General features: G+C 42.3%; 1 protein-coding gene across 5 annotated transcripts in view; it reads left to right on the forward strand.

Annotated features, from left to right (window-relative positions):
* col27a1b (collagen, type XXVII, alpha 1b) overlaps positions 1 to 21,640 on the forward strand; it is a 141,049-nt gene that overhangs the window by 32,239 nt on the left and 87,170 nt on the right. For 4 of the 5 annotated variants that reach the window (XR_016496680.1, XR_016496681.1, XR_016496682.1 and 1 more), the window contains exons 4-7: positions 826 to 879; positions 11,713 to 11,766; positions 17,090 to 17,143; positions 17,486 to 17,539. Coding sequence is in view for 1 of the 5 variants with exons in the window: in XM_021606572.3 (XP_021462247.3) it covers positions 826 to 879; positions 11,713 to 11,766; positions 17,090 to 17,143; positions 17,486 to 17,539 (216 nt within the window). In the remaining 4 variants the exon portion in view is untranslated. Of the gene's footprint in view, positions 1 to 825; positions 880 to 11,712; positions 11,767 to 17,089; positions 17,144 to 17,485; positions 17,540 to 21,640 lie in introns of those variants that run through there. The other variant, XM_090237968.1, reaches the window with a different exon arrangement.

The raw sequence follows: 21,640 nt of genomic DNA on the forward strand, positions 1-21,640 counted from the left end.
CTGTATGTTAACAAAACCGAATGTCATATTAAGCTGTTTTTTTTTCATTTCCTCTTTCCTCTGTGTTTTTATGAGCCTGGTGCTAGTGGAAATGTGGAAAAGGGAACCAAACCTAACATTTCAAACTAATAGTCTGTTCTGCTTGGATTTGCAGAGGCTGACCCCTCATTAGCAATGACCTTTGAGAGCTGGGCTAATCCATGTGTGTAATTGGTTTAAAGCTAGCTGATGCCCATAATTAACAAGAGTGGCTGTGGTTGGACTCGAGCAACGCAGGCCCTGGTCCACCGTCCAGGCCAGGACCCCCTGCTTGCTCCCAGCACAATGACTCACACTTCCATATCCAAGCACTGTAGTGGTTTTGGAACTAGTATGATATTGGTTTCAGTGGGAGTAAGCCGTAGCAGGTTTAACAATACACTCTCAGCAACTCTGCCAACATTTAAACCAAAGACCTAAGCTGTACTGAATGTAATAGCCTACACAGAATGGCAAGGAAAAGAACGAAGCCTTGTTTCGATATGCAATTTCTGAAAATGGGTTTTGAGGCTGCCAAGTATAGCATTACTGGGTGGATGGATAGGTGTTTTACTGCCAACTTAATTAAGGCTAATGAAGGCAATTATCTTACCTAGCAATGACATGTCATTATGTGGATTGCATGTTACATTTCCAACTCTCAAGTTCTTTCACAACTCTTTTTATTCAAGTTCTGTTCTCCCACGTGGATTCAATCAATCAATTCAAGCCCTTTCTTGTAAACAGTTGGTTAGTGTTCTTACTTCCTGCTTTGATTCATTGACATCTTTTATTTTCCCTTTCCAGGGACTTCAAGGACCTCCTGGGAAGCCAGGGATGCCAGGGAAGAGTGGGTCACGGGTGAGTTTCTCTTTGTTGTATTCCTGATTCTCTTGGTGTACACTAAATCAGTAATTTTCAACCAGGAAGCCTATGACCCCTGTGGGAGTTTCAGTGGACCTCGAAATGAAAAAGACTGAGAACCTATGCACTATAACCAACGACAGACAAGCTTCATAAAAAAAACCTCCCATCCTTCACTCTTTCTTTCCATTCAGAATCACGTACTGTAGCTAGCTACATTCTTTATGCTAAGCACTGTGGATCCTGTTCCCTTGTCTGATCCATTGTACTGTCTATATTCCAACATCAATACATACAAATAACACCATTAGAATGGCGCTGGAGAGGATGGCTGACATTTTACTTGCTCCTACCTAACCAACTGTGTTATTTAATTATTTATTTTTTTACATTGTTTGTAACTCATCTTTTTACTTATTCTGTACATAATGTTGCTGCTACCATCTCTTATGACCAAAAATAACTTCTGGACATCAGAACAACGATTACTCACCACGAACTGGTAGAAGCTTTATCCTTTAACGAGTCCGACCAGTCCGACGTGAAGGATATACTGCTTTCCCGGGAACAGGCCCAAATCCCCGTCATTTGCGCAAAGATAATACGTACAAAAAGGGAGAGGAGGTCGGGCTGCCTTCTGAGAGTAAAACCCCACTGCCATCCGTTCTATTGGCAAACATGCAATGTTTGGAAAATAAAATTGATGACCTATGTACAAGATCATTCCACTAACGGGACATTAAAAACCGTCATATTTAATGTTTCACCGAGTCGTGGCTGAAAGACGAAATGAACATCATACAGCTGGCGGGTTTTACACTGTATCGGAAGGATAGAACAGCAGCCTCTGGTAAGATAAGGGGTGGTGGTCTATGTATATTTGTAAACAACAGATGGTGCACGATATCTAAGGAAGTCTCAAGGTTTTGCTCGCCTGAGGTAGAGTATCTCATGATAAGCTGTAACTCTAGAGAGTTTTCATCCATATTTTTGTAGCTGTCTACATACCACCACAGACCAATGCGGGCACTAAGACTGCTCTCAATGAGCTGTATACTACCATAAGCAGACAGGGAAATGCTCATCCAGAGGTGGTTCTCCTAGTGGCATGGGACTTTAATAAAGGGAAACTTCCACCAGCATTGTAAATGTGCAACCAGAGACGCATACAAAGCCCTCCATTTGGCAAATCTGACCATAATTGTATCCTCCTGATTCCTGCTTTCAAGCTAAACTTAAAGCAGGAAGAGCCAGTGACTCGGTTAATAACAAAGTGGTAAGATGAAGCAGATGCTGGAATGTGTTCCAGGATTCTTCCGATGGCATTGATGAGTACACGACATCAGTTACTGGCTACATAAATAAGTGCATCGATGACGTCCCCCTCACATTGACTGTACGTACATACCCCAACCAGAAGCCATGGATTACAGGCAACATCCGCACTGAGCTAAAGAGTAGAGCTGCCGCTCGTCGGATGTGTCAAGGCTTGTAAACTATTACAGACTACAAAGGAAAGCACAGCCGAGAGCTGCCCAGTGACACGAGCCTACCAGGTGAAGTAAAATACTTCTATGCTTGCTTCGAGGCAAGTAACACTGACACATGCATGAGAGCAACAGCTGTTCTGGAGAACTGTGTGATCACGCTCTCCGCAGCCGAGGTGAGTAAGACTATTAAACAGGTCAACATTCACAAGGCCACAGGGCCAGACGGATTACCAGGACTTGTACTCCGAACATGTGCTGACCAACTGGCAAGTGTCTTCACTGACATTTTCAACCTCTCCCTGTCTGAGTCTGTAATAACAACATGTTTCAAGCAGACCACCATAGTCCCTGTACCCAAGAACACTAAGGTAACCTGCCAAAATGACTACCGACCCGTAGCACTCACGTCTGTAGCCATGAAGTGCTTTGAGGCTGGTCATGGCTCACATCAACACCATTAATCCAGAAACCCTAGACCCACTCCAATTTGCATACCGCCCTAACAGATCCACAGATGATGCAATCTCTATTGCACTCCACACTGCCCTTTCCCACCTGGACAAAAGGAACACCTATGTGAGAATGCTATTCATTGACTACAGCTCAGCGTTCAAAACCATAGCGCCCTCAAAGCTCATCACTAAGCTAAGGACCCTGAGACTAAACACCTCCCTCTGCAACTGGATCCTGGACTTCCTGATGGGCCACCTCCAGGTGGTAAGGGTAAGTAACAACACATCCGCCATGCTGATCCTCAACACCAGAGCCCCTCAGGGGTGCGTGCTCAGTCCCCTCCTGTACTCCCTGGTCACTTTTGACTGCATGGCCAGGCACAGCTCCAACACCATCATTAAATTTGCTGATGACACAACAGTGGTAGGCCTGATCACTGACAACGACGAGACAGCATATAGGGAGCAGGTCAGAGACCTGGCCGTGTGGTGCCAGGACAACAACCTCTCCCTCAATGTGATCAAGACAAAGGAGATGATCGTGGACTTCAGGAAAAGGAGGACCGAGCACGCCCCCATTCTCATCTACGGGGCTGTACTGGAGAAGGTTGAGAGCTTCAAGTTCCTTGGTGTCCACATCACCAACAAACTAACATAGTCCATGCACACCAAGACAGTTGTGAAGGGGTTACGACAAACCTATTCCCCCTTGGGAGAGTGAAAAGATTTGGCATTGGTCCTCAGATCCTCAAAAGGCTCTACAGCTGCACCATTGAGAGCATGGTTGCATCACTGCCTAGTATGGCAACTGCTTGGCCTTCGACCGCAAGGCACCACAGAGGGTAGTGCGAACGGCCCATTACATCTCTGGGGCCAAGCTTCTTGCCATCCAAGACCTCTATCCTAGGCAGTGTCACTTGGAAGGCCTTAAAAATTGTCAAAGACTCCAGCCACCCTGCTCACAGGCTGCTCTCTCTGCTACTGCGTGGCAAGTGGTACCGGAGCGCCAAGTCTAAACAGCTCCTACACCCAAGCCATAAGACTCCTAAACATCTAATCAAATGGCTACCCAGACTATTTGCATTGCCCCCCTCCCCTCTTTGCATATTCACTTTAATAACTCTACCTGCATTTACATATTGACTAACCGGTTCCCCAGCACATTCACTCTGTGCCAGTTTCCGCTGTATAATGCCTTGCTATTGTTATTTTACTGCTGCTCTTTAATTATTTGTTACATTTATTTCTTATTCATATTTTTTTAAGGTATTTTTATTGTTGGTTAGAGCTTGTAAGTAAGCATTTCACCTGTTGTATTCGGCGCATGTGACAAATAACATTTTATTTGATTTAATTTGATTAATTGTGACTTGAAACAGACAGGCTTTTTGAGCATTATGATTAAGTACTCAATAACATCTTTGGATTATGGAGCATAAATCATCCTAGGTTTAGTTTCCATTGGCTCTGATCACACTGTTTGTCTGCTGCCAAAGTATGCCTCTAAAGCTGGAGAACAAGAAATAGCTGTAACACTATGATAGTCAATGGTGCCTAAGCCAAATGAGTGAGTGAAACCTAGTCATTGAGTTCATCGCATAAGGTCTTCAATGTATGGGGAATATAGGAGCAATTCAGTTAAAGAATGAGTACGTTATGCAAAACTGAGATAAAGATCTCTGGATTAGTACGGAAATACCATACTATCAGGTATTTATACAGTGCTAGTGCTTCATTTTCACTTCGCTTCTATGTTAGGTACGTCTACTATGTTAGGTACATATCTTCAGTGTGTTGGTGCTGTACATCGAATCCTTCACTATTGCCAGTCTTCTCCACTTGGGGACCTATTTTCAATCGTGGACTGCGTTTGAAAACAGTATAGGAGTTTGCTTGTTATTATGAACAAAAAAAACGTGTTGATGTTTTGTCTTTCTGACAGTTGTTGTTGTTGGGGTTAGACTCTCTGTGACCTAATGGGGTAATCATTTTCTCTGTAGCTGTTGAACTTTCAATCTAACCCATGTTAACCCATCAAAGCCATGTCATATTAAAATAGATGCTCAGTATAGACTTTAAGCAGGATTAAATCCACCCCCAGCAGAGTTATATCAGTATCACATGAAACTAGTGGATCAGTGGATCAAGAGTTAATATGCAAGATCAAGCATCAGCTCTTCTCTTATTTGGCTTGTCAGGGATTTTCTATTTTAGAAAAACAAGATACTGTATCTTCTGTGTTTGGGATAAATAGATGTCAAGGATGGAGTACAGGAAGTGAGTTAAGAAAGAGACAGATGCCCTCTGGCTAGGTTGTACTGTATGTGCGTGTGCAGGAGCTACAGTACCTGCCTACTCTGTGAGACTGCTACTATGCCTGCCCTGTGTCTCTGGGCTGGGGGCTGGGACAAGGCCTCAGAGGGGTAGGCTGTGGGAACCCAATCACTTTAACTGAAGAAAGAGGGCTTTGTTCCCATCTCATTAAATTCATTTAAGAGCTAACCTAGTGCTCACTACCACCTCCCTCCAGTACACTACCTCCATACAGTTCATTCATGATCAAGAGCCTGAGACCACTCACTCCAATTCACTATGGAATGATTGATTCTTGAGTGATTTGGCGGTGCAATATCTTATACTATATGGGGCGGTCGAATCCTCAAATGTTCACTTAGTCATGCATTGATGTCAATGTGACTTAAGTGAAAGTTAACATTCGCCCCCAAGACTGTATGATGGCGAAAGTAAGTGGTTGAGTTTCTGCCTGCCTGTCAAGTGGATCTGGATATCTCTTCTCTTTGGCTCAGCAAACAGAAACACAAAGGAACCACTTTGATGCTTCTAATCTGGACAAAGACATGATACATTGTTTAAATAGTGCAATGGCATTGCAGTAAGACACTGCTTATTTTCCATGACCCTCGTAAACTTTCTGAAACTGTCCTTGATTGCTCTGGAAGGTGGATACTAATAATGAAAACGATTTTCACAGGACTGAAGCAAGTAGTGAAACCTAAGCGTTTAGAAGCCCTTGACCTCATTTGACCTTTCACCTTTGACACAGTGACGTGATATGTAATCTAGCAACCGTCGCTCAACACACAGGGAGAGAGCACACGTGAGCTGTCTAGACGTATAACTATCCCCCATTTATCTTCACAGCTCAGCTTCTGTAGTAGCGTTGGTGGCGGTCGGTGCTGTGTAAACGTGAGCAAAGTCACTAGCTTGCTAGCTCGCTAAGCGCTATCTCTTCTTGACAGAGAGGTGTCATGTCTGACTGTGGGTAGACAGTCTCACCACCTCCACCACTACCTCCTCCACCTCTTCCTCTTCAGACACGTGATAGCATCACACCTGCGTTCCTCAGCCCAGTCGTCAAGCCTGCAGGCGGCTAGCCGGCTAGCGCTCAAAGAAAGCCCTGCCTGAGGACGATATCACCCAGCCCTATAGGGAAAGGCCTGGTGCCTTGGCTGCAGTCAAAGGAGGCTTTGTGGTAGGGAACTGACCCTCAGTGCAGTGCAGACAGCAGGGGCAGTGTGAAGGTGGTATATTGTGTAGTTCAGTAGCTAGCAGTGCAGTAGCTGAAGTAGGCCTTGAATGGAGTGAGAGAAGGGCATTAGCATGATTGCTAATTTAATTATTACGCTCACTGTGTCATGAAGAAAAGACTGTAGAAAGGAAAGTGAAACTGAGTGTAGTGAAGCCTGGTAGTGCCACTGAAGAGGATGTCAAAATGATTGTTCCTGGGTCCAAATCAGGACATTGCTGTTCTTTCCAAGGGGAGCTGCCTATCAGTGGGTTCTGACAGAATGCTGATGCAGGTCGATCGTAGTGCCGTTCGGCACTGTACTGGCATTCCATTCACTGTTTATAACATTTGGGGTATTGTTCATACAGTACACACACATTTTCTTCCAGGAAAAACCTACCACTGCAATATTAAGTTAACTGTATTTAACAGTTTCATTATGTTACTTCCTTGATGTCATTTCATGTGATCTACATACTCTCCCCTTTTATTTCTAAACCCTTGTGTTGTAGAGCACAATCGAGCGTTGAGAAGTCTGTTATCTGACTTCAAGTCATCTGGCTCCAGGCGTCATGTTTCTCTCCGATCCGTTTGGCCTCCGAGCGTGTTAGAATGTCTGTTCTGTATTAATGGGCTGTAAAACTGCTTTTAGCGGTGCAGTCTCCCAACTCTGGAACTCCCCCTCTCTCCTTGTCAGAACCTCACAATCGATACGCAAGTCCACACTAAAGACACACCTCTCCATACAGGCTTACCTGATTATCTGTTGTCTTAGCTTTTACTCTCTGTCTAATTCACTTCCCTGGTTAGCCTTGTTTAGTGTTCTCAATTTTTTATTCTGTCCTAATGTCTAATGTTTAGTGTACTTTGAATATGCAGTGCATTCAGAATGTTATTATTATTCTAAAATGTATTAAATAATACATTTTCTTCATCAATCTACACACAATACCCCATAATGACAAAGTGAAAACAGGTTAAAAAAAAATGAAACAAAAACAGAAATACCTTATTTACATAAGTATTCAGTATTCAGACCATTTGCTATGAGACTCGAAATTGAGCTCAGGTGCATTCTGTTTCCATTGATCATCCTTGAGATGTTTTTACAACTTGATTGGAGTCCACCTGTGGTAAATTCAATCGCTTGATTTGGAAAGGCACACACCTGTCTATATACTGTAAGGTCCTACAGTTGACAGTACATGTCAGAGCAAGAACCAAGCCATGAGATCGAAGGAATTGTCCGTAGAGCTCCGAGACAGTATTGTGTCCAGGCACAGAAAAACAAACAATTTAATACATTTTAGAATAAGGCTGGAATGTAACAAAATGTGGGAAAAGTCAAGGAGTCTGAATACTTTCCGAATGCACTGTACTTCCTTATTTTAATGTGTGATTTTATTGCTTTTTATCCTGCTCATTTTCTTGTGTATTTAAAGTGACTTTGGGTGTCTTGAAAAGCACTTAAAATAAAATGATTATTAGTAAAGTATTATTATGATTGAAGAATATAACACTCTACGCGTCACCCCTGTAAGAATCGTTGGTCCACATTGTAAACCTGGTCAGGCCCAGGCCAGGGTGAGAGAGTCAGGTGTCTCCACATATCTCTACCTTCCGATTACTTGCACCATGTGTAAACTAACCTGTTACTTTCTGCATGTGTGTCTACTTCTAACGATATTGTCTCTCCACCATTCTGTCTCTCTATCTTCTCGCTCTCTCTGTATCTCTCTGTATCTCTCTGTATCTCTCTGTATCTCTCTCTCTCTCTCTCTTTTCTTTCCTCTCTTTGTATTTGGAGATGATGATTTCCATATGTTTTAATAATGTCAAGCTAATGCAAATCCAGTGAGATGCACTGAATGGTTGAATAGAGAAAATCTGTAGATGAGCTTCTGGTAAGTGTCTCCATATGTCCAGCCAGTGTGCTGTGTGCAGCTATTGTGCTGGGCCTGGGGCTAAGGGGACAGGGCAGCATGTGGAGGTGAGAGTGAGCTGCTGCCTTTTCTGTAGGCTGATAATAAAGCATAGATAATAACAGAGACAGGCGGGATTACTAAACCACACACTTGCACTTGGCCATCCCCTGTCTCTCCACCGTCTTTTTTTTGGTCTTTTGTCAGTCCCTCGTCAGTCTCTCCTCTGTCTCTCCTCGTCCTCTGGATGTGGTTGAAATGAATTCCCCCTGTCTCTTCTCTCCTCCACAAAGGAAACCTGGGGAGTCAGCGGGTTTTGTGTTCAAGAATGCTTTTAGCTCATTTCTTTTCAACTTCAACTGTCATCCTCCCTGTCACCAGAGGTGTTTGTGATGGACATAACCCCAGCACGTCCAACGCTGTCTAAACTCAGCAGTTCATCTCTCTCCAACATAATTGAATATAGACTTTTTTTAATCAGGCTACTCACAAGACAACTTCACTATGCTATTTTCCAAAGGGTCCTATCTAGGGCTGTGGCGGTCAAAATGTTGTCAGCGGGTGATTGTCAAGCAAATAACTGTCAGTCTCACGGTAATTAACAGTAATTAACATAAACACATTTAGCATCTCCTGGCTTCCACACAATCAACTGATGCATACCTTTGGAACATTTTAAAAAGTATAATAAATCCATGCAATATAGCCTACACCTTCCCAATAAATTCATGATTTATTTTAGACAGGTCTAAAAAAGCATGACATGAAGAAAATGTAGTCTTACTTCAGAAGAACAGAATAGCATACTCTGAGTTGTCCTTATGTTAGGTCCTGATGTGGCTATGCCAAATGGCAGTGGGCTTCACTAGTTCATTTAGCAGACAAGATTTGCTTCGAATTCCGTGGCGTTATTTTATAGTATGAAGAATAAAATTGAACAAAGCTGAATAAAATAGAAAGGATCTTTTCTACAAATGATTTGAGGGAGTGCACACATGTGGCTATTCTGTGTTGAGCAGTTAACAAAGAAATAGGTCTTCGTAAAGGCTTAATTTAGAGTTATTAATGTAACTTTAGTTGTTCTACAAACGTTGGGCTACATGTTAAGACATTGTAAGGCTGCATGATGTGACTCTAATGATGATTTGAAATAGTTGCTTGAGCTCTGCTTTGTTGTTTTTGCGCAGGCTGTACACACAACGTCAGTAAATTGACAACCCCTTCATAATGCCAAGAATATCACGGCGGAATACCCTTTTCTTCTCCCTGAGTGCTGCATGGGTCTTTCTCACAGGCTAAAAGTGAAGACACACACAATCGGGATGCAACTGCGCGCGTCCTTATCCAATTCGAGGTGCATGTTGAAAATATTGGAAAAACTGTCCATGTTTACTTTTCATCACAAAACAATATGAGTAGGCCGAACGAACATGAAAAGCACTAGCCTATGTCAATCTGCAATCCCACATAGTAGAAAGGTCAACCTATTCTATTCTCTGTGAGAGAAAAAATATTCCGAACATAGTTTGGGACAGTTGTGCGATGCGATAGATCCCAAATTAATACAATCACTAGCATCCCAAAAACTTTTTTACACAATGTGGGTGACTCAACAGATCAGAACGTTTAGCTTAAAATATTGATCAACTATTAGGCTATTTCTTCACGTTATAAGCACAGCAAAGGGCACATGGCAGTAGGCTATGAGCGCAAATGTTCCATTAGCAGAAAATACAGTTATCAAAAGGGACCGCAAATGCAATTATGCATAGTCCTCATTTGGACTAATCTTCCAAGAGTCCTTAAACATTAAAATACAATTTATAATACGATCACATTTTCTCATATAACACACTGTTACGAACAGACATAATACACTGACATAATGACCAGATAAATACTCTTAACAGTGTAAAAAGATAGATTGATTCCTTCATTTTCCATAGTCCCGCAACCTTCCATTGTATTATATTTAAATGGCTCTAAAGTATTGTTTGAATGTATATATTGAAAGGTTTCTGGTTTGCTCAGATAAATTATTCAATTTCTTTAATGCTCTAAATCTAAATGTAATGCTTTTATTATAAAGGTGCCTTTTTATATTGAAAATTATCTTCCCCAAAATTTAAACTCACATGCTGCTTATGTATGCCAGTTAGGCTACACACCCCTTGTAAAGCGTACTAATGTGATTCATTTTAAGAAGTTATTTGGCCACTTTAGTTGTGATACAAACCTTATGAAACATATAGCCTAGCCTATGGGCTAGGCTACATTAAGGGTACAACTATGATTGAAAAAGTCCCAAAAAAGGCATTGTTTCTTATGCTCGGCATCATTCTCAAGTGATAATATATAATTCACAAGTGATAGGCTAATATTGTCACCCATAAGACTATTCTTCGTTTCATCTTGTCTTTACATACACTAAATAATATATGTCTTATAATTTGTTTTGATTTGATATGGACCATTATTATCAGGGTCAGCAGGAAAAAAAATACATGTCATCAATGCACTTAAATAGCGAATGGAGGTCGCTTTCCACCATGGGTTATCTTCATGCCAGCCAGGTAGGCTATACTCCTGTTGTAAATAAGCAATGTTCTTAATATTAGGAAAGTTGAGTAATAAATATAGTAGGCCTAGCCTATAGAAAGCTGATCCTCCTATTAGAGGCCATTACTCTGTTTTCTCATGCAATTGTATAGCCTATTGAAATGTTGCGCAACATGAGCTCACCAGCATCAGAGCTTGGAGAAGCCTAATTACTGTGAATTTGATTTCCTTAATGACTCGTGTGGTGGTAATACGTTCACCGCACAGCCCTAGTCTTATCGATCCCTGTCCCTGTTGAATGGGCCCGACTTGGTTGGTTTGGAATTTATGTTCTGTTTCCCCAAAAGGACTTATCCTACCATTAATCACCGGTGGATTTATATCTGGTTGTTATATTTAGTTTGTCCCCTGCTAAAACATTTGGCAGGCCTGGTCCAAAAGGAGTATACATGTACCCACAGTTTGTGGTACAACTTCTGTAAGAGAGACAGAGTATCCACTGTGACTATAGGAATGGGTGACTGGCCTTGCCTTCACTCGTCTCTGTGAGTCTCTGGGATGCTGTTGGAAAAGTGATGAGGAAAATCACATCCATATGTCATAACTCAGACAGGCAGGCAGGCAGAGAAACAGTCAGACAGACAGACAGAAATACAAAAAGACAGACAGGCATTGGCATATGGCCCACAGAGCACCTACAGAAACACACACAGAGAGAGAGAAAGAGCTCAGCTCTGACCAGAGAGTGGAAACTCCACACGCGGTAACATTACTCAGATAGGGATTCCAGTGACTCCTTTGAAACAAATGTGTGGTTGATGAACCCGTTTTCTCCTTAATCTTAATTTTCCTCAACATTGCGTCTTCTTGTTTTGCAGGGTCCTCCTGGTCCCCATGGAAACCCTGGTCGCCCGGGACCCCCTGGACTCAAGGTATGTATTTATTAGATTGGGCCAATATTAGAGGGACAATATAGAGACTGATATAAGTGACAGTGTATGGGTGAGAATGAATAGCTTCTCTCTTTCAGGTTCTCACCATGCTCTAAAATTGTCTGGAGTGCTTGGTAATGTACAGCCTCCAAAACAATTGGCACCCTTGATAATGATGAGCAAAAAAACCTGTATAAAATAAATAATACAAATAGTGAGCTATATTGTATGCTAAAATAAATGGGGAAATTATATTATTTTATAATAATACATATGCGAGGAGTAAAATATTTTGTTTAACAGGTAATATATATATATAAAAAATGTTTTTATTAAGATGGTCAAAATGATTATCCGGCACCCTCCCATTGCAAAATGTCTTTCTCTTAGCAATTGTATAGTATAAAAGAAGATATTACAATTTTTGGGGAGCATACAATATAGCTCAGCATTTGTATTTAAGCAATAAGGCACGTGAGGCAGTGCTCTATTACATATTTTCATAAAGTGTTTATTTTAATAAGTAATTTCACACAATTTCAATTTTCCACTAGAAGATATAGTGCGGACAAAAATCTGGTTGGTCATGTTGCTACAGACGCAAACCAGTCAATAATTATTTTTTGCATACAGTTGAATTCGGAAGATTGCATACACCCTAGCCAAATACATTTAAACTCGGTTTTTCACGATTCCTGACATTTAATCCTAGTAAAAAATACCATGTCTTTTCATCACATTCCCAGTGGGTCAGAGGTTTACATACACTCAATTAGTATTTGATAGCATTGCCTTTAAATTGTTTAACTTGGGTCAAACATTTCGGGTAGCATTCCACAAGCTTCCCACAATAAGTTGGTCAAATTTTGGCCCATTCCTCCTGACAGAGCTGATGTAACTGAGTCAGGTTTGTAGGCCTTGCTCGCACACACTTTTTCAGTTCTGCCCACACATTTTCTATAGGATTGAGGTCAGGGCTTTGTGATGGCCACTCCAATACCTTGACTTTGTTGTCCTTAAGCCATTTTGCCACAACTTTGGAAGTATGCTTGGGGTCATTGTCCATTTGGAAGACCGATTTGCCACCAAGCTTTCACTGAAGTCTTGAGATGTTGCTTCAATATATCCACATCCTTTTCCTCCCTCATGATGCCATCTATTTTGTGAAGTGCACCAGTCCCTCCTGCAGCAAAGCACCCCCACAACATGATGCTGCCACCCCTGTGCTTCATGGTTGGGATGGTGTTCTTCGGCTTGCAGGCCCCCACCTTTTTCCTCCTAACATAACGATGTTCATTATGGCCAAACAGTTCTATTTTTGTTTCATCGGACCAGAGGACATTTCTACAAAAAGTACGATATTGGTCCCCATGTCCAGTTGCAAACCGTAGTCTGGCTTTTTTATGGCAGTTTTGGAGCAGTGGCTTCTTCCTTGCTGAGTGGCTTTTCAGGTTATGTCGATGTAGGACTCGTTTTACTGTGGATATAGATACATTGGTACCTGTTTCCTCCAGCATCTTCACAAGGTCCTTTGCTGTTGTTCTGGGATAGATTTGCACCAAAGTACGTTCATCTCTAGGAGACATATCACGTCTCCTTCCTGAGCGGTATGACAGCTGCGTGGTCCCACGGTGTTTATGCTTACGTACTATTGTTTGTACAGATGAACGTAGTACCTTCAGGCATTTGGAAATTGCTCCCAGGGATGAACCAGACTTGTGGAGGGCTACAATTTGTTTTCTGAGGTCTTGGCTGATTTCTTTGGTTTTTCCCATGATGTCAAGCAAAGAGGAACTGAGTTTGAAGGTAGGCCTTGAAATTCATCCACAGGTACACCTCCAATTGACTCAAATTATATCAATTAGCATATCAGAAGCTTCTAAAGCCATGACATCATTTTATGGAATTTTCCAAGCTGTTTAAAGGCACAGTCAAATTAGTGTATGTAAACTGCTGACCCACTGGAATTGTGATACAGTGAATTATAAGTTAAATAAACTGTCTGTAAACAATTGTTTGGAAAAATGACTTGTGTTTTGCACAAAAGTAGATGTGACTCCAACCTTAGTGTATGTAAACTTCCGACTTCAACTGTAGGTGCTATGCAAAAGGACTGGTCACAGATAGAACAATTAGGTTTAGTAATAAAAATCTTTGGACTGGTCGTCCGTTCTATACAAAACAGTTGCGATGCAGGCTGGGTAAAGTTCTTATCACTTGCGCTAGCCAACTTCAGCTAACTCAGTCACGTCATACATTGAACCTGGAATGACCGTACACTAGCTGGATTTCTGTTTGTTTGAGATTTTCTTTCTATTGGCATTTACTTGGATATGTCCAAGATAATGACGTTGATGTGTGATTTCGACTTTCTCAGAAAAGGTTGTCTTGTCTGGGCAATGTTCATTCTATCTGTGGTACTACAGAGATTGAAGTTCAAAAGTGAAACATTGTTTCCGAGGTCAGACAGGCAGACAGCGAGGCATACAGTATATTAACCCTGGCTGTACCAAACTAAATGCTAGGCTTGAAGCAAGGGTAAATAATGTGCAAGTTGAGATAAATACAAGAGACTCTTTGGACAGCAACATGAACATGATATTCTTATGGAGGCACAGTGATAATTTTCAGATGGAACTGTTAGCAGACAAACTGTAGGTGTGTCTGTGATGGCCAATACTGCACGGCTTGGAACGCACCTCGTCCAAGCAGCATCCAGGATCCAAGCAACCAGATTTATAATATTGTTTGCTCATTTTTATCAAGGGTGCAAATACATTCGGAGGTTACTGTACTTGAATGACATCTTTGAATGTCCCTGGCATGTATAGCTAATGTATAGTTAATGTATAGATAGTGTATATATTGTTAAAATTCACTACATGTACACCCAGATCAGTCATAAAACATAGCCTACTGTTCCACACTCTCTGAATCATTGATGGATGGATAACTGCAAGACTGTTGACTGCGTCTTTTATGAATTCACAAGTAATAAGTTACTAAACTAGAATGGAAACATTTTCATGTTATTGTTCCATACTTAATCCTTATGGGCACATTCAATTTCAACTGGTATTTTTTCCACTCCATGTTCACAATAGTAAAAAGTAATCAATACCAGCCTTTGACTGGAGCCCATGTTCATACCACCATAATGCTTATTTATGTGTTAGAATGGAAGAAGAGAAAGCGAGGGAGAAGGAGAGAGAGCGACACAGAGAGACAGAAAGACAGTTAGAGAAAGTGTAAGAGCGAGAAGAACATAGAGAAAGAGAGATGCAGAGAGAGAGAGGGGGAGAGGGAGATGTACATTGTTACATCATGTCAATATTGAATTGAATTTAAATTGATTTGCGAGAGAGAGAGAGAGAGAGAGAGAGAGAGAGAGAGAGAGAGAGAGAGAGAGAGAGAGAGAGGATATAGCGAGTAGTAGTTGAGCTGGCGCGTCACCAAAGGTAGTCCATCTCACTTTGACCTACTGTCAATTGAGATGGAAAAAGCTCATTTGTGTGCAACCCCTGTCCCTTTTGACACAACCCCAGTGCAATTGCCCAGTATGTGGTCTTGTCCTCTTAGAACTGTGCCCGTGACACTTCTGATATAGACAGTGAGAGGGAGAAAGCTGACTTTTGTAGAGTTTAAGACAAACAATTAAACAACTTATTTTTTTATTTACAGTGGGTCCTCAAGTGTAAATAAACTGCTTCACTTGTTTTAAATTTCCTTTCTCCGATAAAAGAGAGTGATGGACAGTGAAATCCTACATTGTTCCCGAGTGTAGATGTTGGCACCAGTTACAACCTCCTTTCCCCATTCGTGTCCAGGTGAGGCTGGTCTGGGGGACATTTAAAGAAAGACCTTGGCTGTGTCCCAAATGGCACCCTATTGCCTATACATAGTGCACGACTTTTGACCAGGGCTCACAGGGCTCTGGTCAAAAGTAGTGCACTACAAGGATAATAGAGTGCTGTTTGGGACACGTGCCGGTTTTCATGCCAAGTTGGGGCTCATATGAAAATGTATAATTTAATGGTGCAATGAAGGTGATAATGGAGAAGCTTATATTTCCACCATCAATGACCTTGTGGAATAATTGTATTATTTTGTGTCCGTTTAAGCCTTTTCACAGTTTTAGAACCAACAGGACTGTTACCTGGAGTACCTGCTGAAATAGGCCTGGTGCATTCAGAGGTGGAGATGTAAAATCGCTCCCCAACTTTTTTTTTATTGTAGGCACACAGGAGAAAGTCGTTAACTGCCGGAGAGCATTCATAAAAGTTACTCACATACAGTGTTTGTTCAGAAGCCCAGTGTCTGTAAAAATCATTTTCCTTTTGATCCAATTCCTTTGAACAAACACAGATTTTACAGCTGGTTGCAAATGTTTCTGTGTTAATCCTTGAATGGCTCCATTAACATGTGTTGAAGGTTGTTTTCCTTTCCACCTGACTTGACCAGTAAAAACTCTGGGCCCTACTTATAAATGAAAGGTCATCACGAGGGCCCCTACAAGGGTCCTGACTTTATATGTGATTGAGGCCATAGATGAATAGCGTCCAACGTCTTCATGGTACAGTAGTAAGATTTAAAAGTAAGCCCTTCCCAGTTCCCTGAAGTACAGCAGCAGTCAGACCACATCCCACTGCTGCCTGAAAAGGACAAGGAATGTGCCTGGTCACTCCCAATGGCTTTTCAGAGGCTTTGCTGTAAACGTAAATATTAATGGACTCTGTCTTGTGTAAATACAACTGCTACTATTGTGTGCGAACCCATTCCCTCCCTTACACTGCATGCAAGCATGTACGGTAATGTTTCCACTTTTCGTGTGATTAAACAGCATAGCTCAGCAGAGAATGTGTAAATGCACCATTACGTCAAGCTATTGCGTGCGTGTACCGGATCACTAACGTTGACCAGCAGTGAGTACCGTAGGCCTTTTCATGTCAACTTTAGCGCCTGAGTTCTGCATGTCATGGTAGAGAACATGTAAATAAAGCCATTATATTTAGACCTAACATTGACTCATAACATTGAGTAGGCTCTTTAAGTCTAAGTATGAGGGAGAAATCAACATCCGGGCTTGGCCGAAGCAGCTTGCACCAAAACGTATCAGCAATTCATATTATTGAGGGGAGGTTTCCATCCTGAACCTTCTTTAAATATTTCAGAAATCTACATCTGTTCGTTATTTGGAGACTAAGACGTCATGGGAATCAGCGGAATCTGTCTAAACTAAACCGTTTGTTTTTTGCTCTCTCTGTCTCTGTGTGTGTATGTGTGTGTGTGTGTGTGTGTGTGTGTGTGTGTGTGTGTGTTCAAGGGACGAAAAGGAGACCCTGGCCTTTCACCTGGCAGAGCACCAAAAGGAGAAAGAGTGAGCATCTTGTGTTTCGTGTTTCACTGTGTCGTTCTCTGAAAAGGAGAGTGTAACACCGGATAAAGTAATAATACCGGATAATGTCATGATTCAATAATGTAATAAGTTATCTGTTACAGAGAATTTTACTTCGGTCATAGAGAGTTACTCGAGAAAATGGAAACACGCTTTGCGATAACCCAATTCTTTCAATTGTCCGATATGACTTACTGTGTTATCTGTCTTTAGCTGGCATTCAGACATGTTCCATGACATCACTGGTTTTACATGTATTCGCTACTTTACAATTAGCCTGAGAATGAAGAGTATATACTGTATAAATCATTATTATCTTTATAGGGAGACCGTGGTGCTTCAGGACCCCCTGGACTGACTGGTCAAGTTAGCAGAAAGGTAGGAAACCACTTTACCCGTAACCCTGCCACACATGATACTGTATGAATCAGATTCTTCGAATGAGTACAGAGGACCACATTGAAGTGCACTAAATCCTACGCTACACCCCAACCCTGCCTGCCCATTCCTAAATCCCTATGAGCAGTGTTCAGCAGGAATTTCTCAGAAAGGACTGTTTAGGAGGACCGAAGCCAAGAGCATTTTTCTCACGGGATGTTTCTTCTCTTGTTTGGAGAGGAGCCTAACATTGTGCAGGCGTAGTAGTACTGTACATTAGTGCACCTGTGTTCAGACCGACTCTTCTTCAGGCTCACACTCTGGAATAGCTGGATTGGAATATACTAGCTGGGTTGTGACCTCATCGTCAATGCTTCCAACACGATGAGGGTGATTGAGGAGAGTCTTTTTTGGGCGGGAATCAGTGGGAATCACACGCAGTGTAAAATAAATTATGTAATTCCCTCTCTTTGACAATTGCTCTCAATACTCAGTAGTGTTCTGCTGAAATCTTAATGGCATTTTGTTATAGAGCTTGAGTTATTTTTCATGTACTGTCTCAACTCAATTTACACACATCCTATTGCTAGTGTACATTGTCTTAAGATGCACTTCTGCGGGCTTCACTCCAGTCCTGCCCTTGCCCTGGGCCTGTAATACAGCTTAATCACTTACCATGGGAGACTATTACACACACTCAGGTGGGAAGAAGGAAATCTGCTCCGTGCCCACGTACACATACTCATCATGCACTGACAGGCATGCCAGCAGGCACATGCATGATCAGATACGCACACACATGCAACCACACACATAGACATGCGCACACATGCACTCGGAAACACGCAGACACACACGCGCACACACACACAGTTTATTCCATGTTAGGGATACAGATATTTGTTGACTAATGGAAAACATAATTAGCTGTATGGATTTTCACAAGACTCAACACAAAACGTTACTTAAACATCATTGCAAAAAATATTACATTCAAGTTACCTGATTGCCGTACAGCAAACACATGTTATTCATTACCAGAAAATACAATAAAAGCTGGTGGAAAAAGACTTGGAGACACTACCTCTCCTAAATTACTGCTGGCAGGCAGTGATTCATGGTTATTCCACACATGGTCCACTGCCAGAGGGAGAAGAAATCTGTGAATGCAGGAAGAAACAGAAACTCTGAGTACAGTACAGCCAGGGGAACTTTAGGCCTCGAACCAACTGGTGCTGACCTGGGTTCAAATAGTATTTGTTTTCGTTCAGATACTTTGAGCCTATGGTTGAGTCTACCTGAAATGACAGATGACTGTACTATTTAACTTGAGGGCTGATCCGGGTACTAATTTAGAAGTTATCACCGGCGCCGTAATGATCTGTTTAGCAACACACACAATACTCATGTAGTCTGTTTTGGACACATTTGTACGAGAGCAGTAAAAGTCTAAACCTGGCATAACAACAATCTGTTACGTAGTAGAACAAGCTGATGGTGAAAGACCATCTGGTCTAGGCTACAGTCAAGGTTGTTTCATTCACTCTAAAATAGACTCCAATCTGAATAGGGAAGAAGGGGGTCTCTTTCAGCTCTCTCTGTTGTTGCATCCTAAATGGCTCCCTATTCCCCATTGCACTACTTTCTGAATGCCACCCTATTCCCTGTTGCACTACTTTTGACCAGAGCCTACATAGGGAATAGAGTGCCATTTGGAATGCAGCCTATGATGTGAGTAATGGAAAGAGGAGTTTATTGGAAAATAGACGTTCCTTTTTTCCATTAAAGAGGTGACTGACAGTTACTATGTATGTTTTAAATTGCATCATTGCTGGAACATAAAACAATAGTTTGTAAAGCAATGACAATCTCACACTTTACATTTGTTGCAGTTAAATGGTGCATTTGTTACCTAAACATCTAGTCCCCCCCCGCCCCCCTTGAAGTTGTACCCCATGCCCTTGTCCCTGGCAGAGCCTCTCCCTCGGTGGGAAACGTGTAAAAGATGTAATGGGCGAAGTTACCCTGCAGTCAGGGTTGTCTGGCAAATCAGAAGAGGCAGTCAGGCGGTGGGGAAACTGACACACTAGAGCATCTGGACGGTGTTGGAGCTGCGTGTGTGTGTGTGTGTGTGGGTGTGTGTGTGTGTGTGTGTGTGTGTGTGTGCTCGCGCACATGGGTCTGGTCCTGGCCGACCCTGCCCTTTCCACAGCCAGCCCAGCCGTGATGGCATTGGCACGGTGGAATTATTTTTATTAGATACTAGGTATTTTTTCTACTAGACTTTCCTCTCGTATTCCAGACTATACGTAGGTGATGATCTGACACATTTGGTGGCTGGGCCTTGGTTAGGTTTCCTATTTCTTCAGGAAATGTTGATTTGTGCAAAATGACATTTTCTAAAAATCCCTCTCACAGTCAATATTGAATAGTGGGGATGAAAGAGTTGAGAATATGAAACCAGTTTCTCATTTAAAATATATAAATCCAATGGAAAGAATATTTTCTGTCTGCTAAAGTTATTTTACTGCTTCATACAAGAGGGGTTATACAATACCTTACTGCGTCATAAGTATGCTGTTTGCAAAAAATATTTTGCATTCTGCCTTGAAATTATACAAATTCCAATGTATACCAACAGATGCAAAACTGGGCAAATGTTTGTAATAGGACCATGGATTACACATCCGCTAGTCTAATAAATAACTCATCTTGAATGAGAGAGTACCAATATTCCTCTCTGGAGCTGTGAGCCATGGCTATGTGCACGGGACTGCACATTCAGACACATGCTCACACACGGCTCCTCTGTCTCTCTGGCATGGACTCTCAGATCAGAGACTGCAGCATTTCCCTCCTTTTACTATACTCAGCTGTATGTCGCTGGCTCTGGAGCTCAGACGCATTCTTCCCCCCTTCCCTTGTCCATGGTTGTGCAGTGGCTCAGCCATGACTTTTTACTCTGCTCCAGGGGGCTGGGTAGTGACGCTTTTATAGAACAGATTTCCAGAGTCCCAAATGGCAGCCTATTCCCTTTGTAGTGCACTACTTTTGAGCTGGGCCCGTAGGGCTCTAGTCAAAAGTAGTGCACTATAAAAGGAATATAGTAGGGTGCCATTTGGGACACAGACGAGGTCTGCTGAGGCTGGGAAATTGTCATCTCTGTCTTCAAGTGCTGGCTGATTGGTTGCAGGGATTATTTGTAAAAAAATAAAATAAAAAAAAGAATAATAATAATCTGTTGGGCCTTCTGTTTAGAATCACCCGTTGAAGACAACGACTGGGCTTCATAGACGTATCTCAACATCTCTGTATGTAAACTGTGTGTCACACCTGCTCCTGCAACGCCCTCTACTGCTATTCCTGTGTCTACTTGACCTGCCGCCTTCCCCAGTGCTCTTTCCCTCTCTCTGTGTGTGTGTGTGTGTGATTGTGTGGGTGGAGACAGGTGTGCTGGAGTCAGAGCAGATCCCCACCAGCTGCAATCTGTTCCATAATCAAGACCTCTACTAAACTAATACTCAGCCCTGCCACTTCCCGGCTGCCAGACCGTAATCTCTGCTCAATCAGTCTACGTTTCTAGCCGTTTGTTACTATGCAGATCCTGTTGTGCCTGTTTTCCTTGCCTGATGCTGTTTTCCTCTCCGCTACAGTACTGCCCGCTCTGACTCTGGTCCCTGTCTCCAGTCCCACGTCTCGTCATCCTGCTACTCTGTCCTGGATTCTCCTCCGGACCTGCTTACTCTGTCTCAACCCCTTTCGCTCCAGCCTCAGCCTCCGCACCTGGTTTCCAGCAACCCACCCGAGCTTCCCCTGACCTGCACTCCATCTTCACCCTGTGTTTCAATAAATACCTTGGTTACGTTATCCCAGTCTCCTCGTCTGAGTCTGCTCTTAGGTTCCCCTGTTCCATTCCGCGTAACACTGTGGGACTTGGCAATATGTGCTTTGGTGTTTGGTGTATTTGTCTCTATGGTGGTGTTGGCATGCAGTGGTTTACTCAGTGTGGCTGCTGCTGCTGAAAGGCATGCTAATTAGCAGGAGCCTGCAGTGACAGCCACAGGCACAACTGAAGGGGATACATTCACTCACACATAAACA

The sequence above is a fragment of the Oncorhynchus mykiss genome, chromosome 6 (genome assembly GCF_057628025.1).
Source record: "Oncorhynchus mykiss isolate SJ-2025 chromosome 6, ASM5762802v1, whole genome shotgun sequence".
In the NCBI taxonomy this organism is placed as follows: domain Eukaryota; kingdom Metazoa; phylum Chordata; class Actinopteri; order Salmoniformes; family Salmonidae; genus Oncorhynchus; species Oncorhynchus mykiss.